Below are 6,798 nucleotides of genomic sequence, written 5' to 3'. Positions count from 1 at the left end.
ATATATATATATATATATACGTTCCGTGTTTATATAATGTGGTGCAAATGATTGTCTAACCCGTGAGCCCCCGGCAACTTCATCAATAACTATTCGGTGATGCATGATGTGACGTCTCCTCCGCTGCATTTATAATAAAGCGATACTTTTAAAAGAGGAGCCTACAAATGAATAAATAAATATATATATAAAGATGAGAAGAGAAGAGAAGATAGAAAAGTTAATACTGCAGCAAACTTAAACAGGGCAGTGAGGTCTTTTGTGATGATCATACGTACAAGAACGCAAACCGTGAAGGAAGTGTAACAACATGCAACATCACATGGGAATCATGCAGTTGTCACTGATGCTGTTGTTGTTGTTTTCTGCAACGGCCGTAATGTGTTGCTGCATAGAACATATGAAAGGCACAAACGTATCTTTGTTTGCTTGCTGGTAAGTGAGTGATCGAATGTGTGTATCCGACGGTCGCTATACAAAGAGAAGAGGGAAAGGGTAAAGGGAATTTAAAAAAGAGAGTTCTCACTTCTTTTAACAATGGTAATAATAATAATAGTATTATCTTTTTTTTTCCGCTATGACCATTGCCTTTTTTTTTTTAATTTCAGCAGCAATAACAACAGCAAAGCACGCCCAGCATAACTGTTTCCCTGTCCGCAACTGATAAAAACTATACCACCAAGACGGGTCCTCTAAGGCGGGAAAGAATACGTACTTTTTCGCTCACTCATACGAAAACACGTTTATTCATTTATAACCGAACCCAAAAAGGGGAAAGAAAGCGCAAAACAGCATAGTGTTCACACAAATATATAATTATGTCTCTACCGCCAATGCTAATCATGTCCACAACTCTACCAACATATGTGACACGTCACAATGTAACATAAAGTTCCGCAAAACGTAAGTCGGTATGTTGACACGTAGGTTACGGTATAATATTCGTTCCCTCTACATCTTCGTGACATCATATACAAAGTCTAAGGGGGGGAAGTGATTTTTTTTTCTCCTTCAAATCATTCATTCGCTAGTTGTCGTTGTTGATATGGGTTGTCGCTGGCGTTCTTCCATTCTTTCTTTTTCTTTTTTGCTGCCCCATTCCTTTTCTTTCGATATTCCACTTCATCTGCGTTGTCTCTTACATATCATCATCGCTCAATTACACTCCAGCCGCCGCATTAGCCTCACATGCCTCTTGAATGCTACGACACAGCTGTTGAGGAATCAAAGTGCCCTTCACATGTACAGTTAGTAACAGAGGCCTCATTTGAGTGAGCCGCAGCAGTGCCGCACCGCCCACGAGAGAAATGGGATTGTTTGACAAATCCAAGAAACATAAGGAGGCCCCGCACTCCGTCAGCAGCACCTGAACAAGCTCCACCACCTCATCATTCTCCAAATTGTTGTGACTTAAGTTGAGATACTCCAATCCACCATTGAGTCGCAGCACCTGCATGATGGGAAGGAAACCTTTGGGACCAACATAATTCACAGAGGTGTCAATGCGACTAACGAAGGCGCCGGGTTTATCAGGAAATAAGCGCATCAACATGCTGTTAGGTTTCACACACGCTCGGCGGCAGAAGATAACGTACTGCTGCCGAAGACCCACAGAGTTCATTAGTTGGCCATCCACCTCGTTTTCATGCGTGCGGCACGGCGGGGAATCGGATTTGGCCGTTGGACTGAGCTGCGGGAAGGGAGGAGAGTTGCCGTGATCCATACGGGATGAATCGGCTGAGTAGGAGGAAGAAAATGCATTGGGGAGCGAAACGTTTGACGGGGGATTATGCGAGATGGTGAAGCGTCCCCATGGCATTTTGTTGATCTGCGAAGTTTGCGATTTGTGGAAGAGCCCGTTCAGCTTTCCGCGCTGCGCAGTGTTTGAAACAGAGGGAAGTTTTGCCTTGTCACTCTCCGGTTCCATCTCGCTGCCCAGCGTTCCCCATGAAGACTTCACAACGGCATCAGTGATACTCTTGAAGCATGACCCATTGCTATCAGGTACCGGCCTCCTCCTAGGCCACGGTTGAGTTTGATTGGAATCACCAGAAAGCGTATGGTTGGTGTCACCCGCAGCCTCAAAGGCATCACCTCGCTGCTTGTGCTTTTCAAACTCATCCCCACATGCGTTGCTTGTATCCCTTACATTGCACCACGTGGGATCACTGCCAGCCCGCCGTCCCGTCATGCGTGCATCTTGTTCTCTTTCCCCTCGTGTAGCCGTAGTTCCCTGTGGTGGGTTCGACGTCATGCTTCCATCAGGCTCTAAACCTGGGCGAGGGGATGACACGGGGGCCCTACTAACGAAGCGGCCCGTCGACGGCGGTCTTGGCACCGTTTTTACCTTTCCAAGTAGTGCCGGTGACGGTGACGCCCATTTTGACTGTGATGATGCTGAAGTCTTCTCTGTTAAGGGTGATGTATTCGAAGACTCAGGGCCACATTCCACCACGCCCGGCGCAGCTGACACACACGGCAGTACGCTCGTAGACTTCGCTGCTCTAAGCCCTGGAGATTTTGGTTTAGCGATGTTCGGCACGGCTTCACAGCCCTTAACAACTTGTCGAAGAATGGTCTCCAACTCCTGCAAATGCATTCGCTCATCCATCAGACCCTTCTCAATCGTGTCAAAAAAGCTCGTTTTTGTGGATTCAGACTCACCGCTATCTTTACACTCTCCTTTCTCACGTGGTGGTCCACTGCCACGCGAGTCGCGAGTAGGAACGGTACACTCCTTCCTTACTGCCAACAACTGTGCATCCGGAGTATGCCTTTCTTTGCTGAGCGCAGTTGAATTCAGATTATCGCTCTTCGCCGAGCCCATCGAATGCACGGACCACCCATGTGACTGCGCATTTGTTAGCACCCTATTTTCCCGCATACTACTCGTTGAAGGCACAGCAGCGCGGGTCTGCGCGGAGTTCTTTCGAGTGTTGGCATCCCCCTCCACTGAAACATTGGATTTCATAACTGATTGATCAGTTTTGCAACTTTGTTCTCCAACGGAAGATTGTGGATTGCCAGGGGAAAGCACTCTTCTCGTTTGGACAACGGAAGTAAAGCTGGGAACTGCCTTGTGGCTCCTGGAGTTACTATTGGTAGCCAGGGGAACCTCATCCTCGCACCTCAGTGGGGGCTGTTCGTGCACATGAATATTACGAACAAAGCGAAGCGACGGCGCAGTCTCAGCAGTTTTCTCAACTGGTAAAGAAGGTGGTGACGGTACAGCAACCTCTGGTGATATCGTTCGCTGCGTGAGCTTTGGCACTTCCGCAGTGGAAACTGACGCCCTGCTTCCCTGCTGCCGTTTAAGTGCCCCTTCGGCGGACCCTTGTCGCGTCGTCTCCTGAAGGCTATCATTGTGTGGCCTTTCACCTGTCACAGCATCAGCAGCATCTTTCTGTAGTGTAATCATGTGACCCTCGTAACGGTCGGGGGTGACAACGTATGGACACTCATTAGCCAGCGCGCGGGCACGAACGCGCAGGCAGTGCTCAATACTTTCAGTGGGGCCCTGCCCCTTCTGGGAGGAGCGATAAAGAGTTATGAGCGACTGGAACTCGTCATCCACCTCCAAAACCTGAAGATTCCCCAGGAGCACGCCACAAATGCGACCCTCTAGAAAGGGAAAGCGCAAAAGCATGCGAAGGGTCAATGTAGCCAACTCTTCAGCAACCGACTCTATGATCGCGCTGACTGAGTCCTCAACAAGTGCGATGTCCCTGTAGTTGCGCAGCACTGTTGCACTTCCCCGCACTGCTCGCAAGCGGTTCATCGACGTTTCTATTCGGGAGTCCGATAAGTTTATGTCCTCAATGAAAACGCCCTCACAAGGCATGTCAGGCAAAAACGGTAACAACTTCTTGATGGCGCGAACGCGACCTTCTGATGCCTCAACGGCACCCACGTTGAAGTGAAGCAGCTCCAGCTTTCGAAGGTATTCTTTGCGCTCCTCGTCCTTTAAGGCAGAAGCTGCAACCTCCGGTGCATCACACCCCTCCTGTGGTGCGGAAGCTACGGCCCCCTTCACAGCTAATGGTGATTTCTCAGACGCAGCAGAACATTCTTCGGCGCCATCCGGGCACGTGTGCTGAATGATCGGTTGTGCAACTTCCGGAGAGGATATCATGTGGTCCTCCCTCCGCTGCGACTGCAGTGGTGCTTCAGCAGCATCAACATCGGCATCTTGTTGGGAAACTGGAGGGCACTGCTTGGGGAAAAGGGGGAAAAACTCTGATATGGGACGTGGTGCCTCCTTCTCTTCATGCGACGGAAATGGGCACACGGGAGCAGCTGCAGAGTCTGTTGGCTCCAGCAATTCTACGTCATGCCCGGCGTCCCCTATAGCCGTGTGATGCTCTTCTTTGATCAACTCCAATGGGGTAACGATAGTGTCATTTTCATTAGGCGCTTTCACTGTGCGTTGGTCAGCCCGCTGAAAACTCGCGCTCTCCTTGGACGATTCCAAGATTCCCTGCCCCGGTTTGAATCTGCAGTTCTTACCACCTACTTTCGCCACGTGTTCGTTGGATTGCGGTCGCTGTATACCGGCTGCGTAAACTGCTGAGGGTTTCGCAGGTGGCAGTGCCCCACTTCCCCCAGAATCTACATTATTGGCGTCGTTTAAGGAAACAGGAGGTTTCAAAGTACGCGCGTCCCTATAAGATACATGTTTGGGTAAGGATCGCTTCCTCTCAGTGTTGGCAGAAGATGCCGTAGACGCTGCATCAGTCACTGAAAAAGAAGCTAAGCCATTATCAGTAGCGGTATCGGTGGGGGCAGCCACAGCCGAGTCAACCTGTATGGGGTTCTTCTTTACCAGTATTGTAAACTGGCCACGTAGACGATCCTCGTCATTTCTCTGCTCGTTGATTAATCGTGTGACGTGTGCAAACGGATCTAGCCCCCTATCATACTTTCCTTGAACCTTCCGCCGTCGGCTGAACGCATCCATCCGCGCGCGCAAGGAGTTTGAATAGAACTCCAAATCGGATTCCGCTGCTAGCGCCTTCATACGGGCTGCAGTTATCGTTTCCCGACTAAGTGCATCAGCACACTTACTCTCATCTACAACCTTCTTGAAGGCGACCTCCAATTTGTCCGCGGCTACCTGGTGGAGAGAATCCCTGTGTACCACAAATACACCTGAGCCAACAGGCAACACGGGGTGTGTTAAAGAACTTCGCAATCCTTCGCGCACCTCCCACAGCCGCTGGTAGTTCATCTGAGGGAACTCGTTCTCACTGGAAAAGTAAAAGCTATACGATTCAGTTAAAGCCTGCAGCGACTCCTGAAGCTCGTCGCACCTCTGGCTTGCCGCGAAGTGAATCGCATCCCACCTTCGCTTCATTTTCCCTTCTTCCAACAGCCTGTTGCGCAGCGCAGCCCTTCGCAGTCGCGGACCACCTGACACCTGGCGCTTGATCATTTGGTTGAGGTCAAACTCCGGCACAATATTCCAAATGAGCTCCTTCTTCACACGGTTCATTAGGCGTTCGTGAACCTCGGAGGGCGCTGGGCTCAGTGCAGCGCTACAGCTACTATACTGCCAGAACGCCTTGAGTGAAAACATCGGATGACCTGCAAACACACCACCTTCTAAGAAACACTGATGTATACTCCACAAAATGAGCTCTACAGCATCCGTCACAACATCATCGAAGGCATCCTCTACCATGAAAACTAATTCTGTCCACAGCGAATTGCACCCTTTACCGCTAACTTCATCGATCACACGTCCAAAGCGTCCAGCAGCAAGACGATTTAGTGCCGACATCAAATCCTTTTGCACCTCACTCACAACGTCACCAACACGCCGCAGCGCCGCAAGCGTGGAGGCATTCCATTGTTCAAATGATGGCGTCTCCCCCAGCAATGTTTTCAATACACACCCTTTCCCCACAGCAGCCTCCTTGTTAGAAAAGAGATCCATCCATTCCCACCGTGTAACACCACTATAAAACTTTATCCCCCCTTTTATTCCTACACGCTTCACAACGAGCGGACTGCCCCCTTCCGATAGTGATGGTGAAGACATCTTATTCATGCTACTCACGCAAAACTTGCTGTCGTTCCCTTGCAATGGTTCACCACGAGCGGGCAGTAGTTTACAAATCTTCGCCAACGGGTCAATAACCGAGTCCATCACCACTTGAGTAAACTCACCTGAGATCTCCACAAACTCAGTGCTCGAAGGATTTTCACGAATTAGGTGGAGAAAACGCCGTGCGAGTGCCGAGTAGATTTGGTGCTCTTTACTCTCAACCCATTTTAGCATCTCAGCGTCCGAGAGCTGCAACCCCAGAAGTGGCTGCGCAACATCGCGTCTCGAGCATCGTTGTCTCACTTCGTGTATATCACTCCAACCCCTCAATTCGACCAGCGTATATATTGGGTTCATCGGAAACTCTAATGACGCAACAAAACAAAACAAGAACTAGACAATAAATGAGAATTAAAAAATAGGTTAAACAACTAACCCAGAAGGTACATCAACTAAAAAAATGGCTAGTCTCCACACTTACAACAGCACAATACATAAATACATATATGGATGTAACAACAGTGACTATATTAATTTTTGCTGTTGCTGCCACAATGGGGCCACGCGCTGAGGCAGACGCTCCGCTGACGCAACCCCACAGGTTCATATACGCCACCGACCACAATTGCGACAAATCGCCGCAACACACACACACATTCCATCATTAATGGCCACACGAACCAACCTCATCTACTTGTAAGAACAAATTTAAAAAAATACAATTAGACATCAGCACGCATACGAGGAAGCCG

At 49.3% G+C, this 6,798-nt stretch overlaps 1 protein-coding gene across 1 annotated transcript; it reads right to left on the bottom strand.

The window, feature by feature from the left end:
- Window positions 1-1,159: 1,159 nt before the first annotated feature.
- Window positions 1,160-6,403, bottom strand: TEOVI_000360700 (Flagellar Member 4; the record flags this gene model as incomplete). Its single annotated transcript, XM_067226495.1, has 1 exon — window positions 1,160-6,403. One exon carries the CDS (start codon window positions 6,401-6,403, stop codon window positions 1,160-1,162), a length of 5,244 nt encoding a protein of 1,747 aa, XP_067082596.1.
- Between the last annotated feature and the right edge of the window lie 395 nt (window positions 6,404-6,798).

This window comes from Trypanosoma equiperdum (assembly GCF_001457755.1).
Source record: "Trypanosoma equiperdum strain OVI genome assembly, contig: ctg_767, whole genome shotgun sequence".
NCBI classification, from domain to species: Eukaryota; Euglenozoa; class Kinetoplastea; order Trypanosomatida; family Trypanosomatidae; genus Trypanosoma; species Trypanosoma equiperdum.
This window is presented reverse-complemented; position numbering and strand designations above follow the sequence as displayed.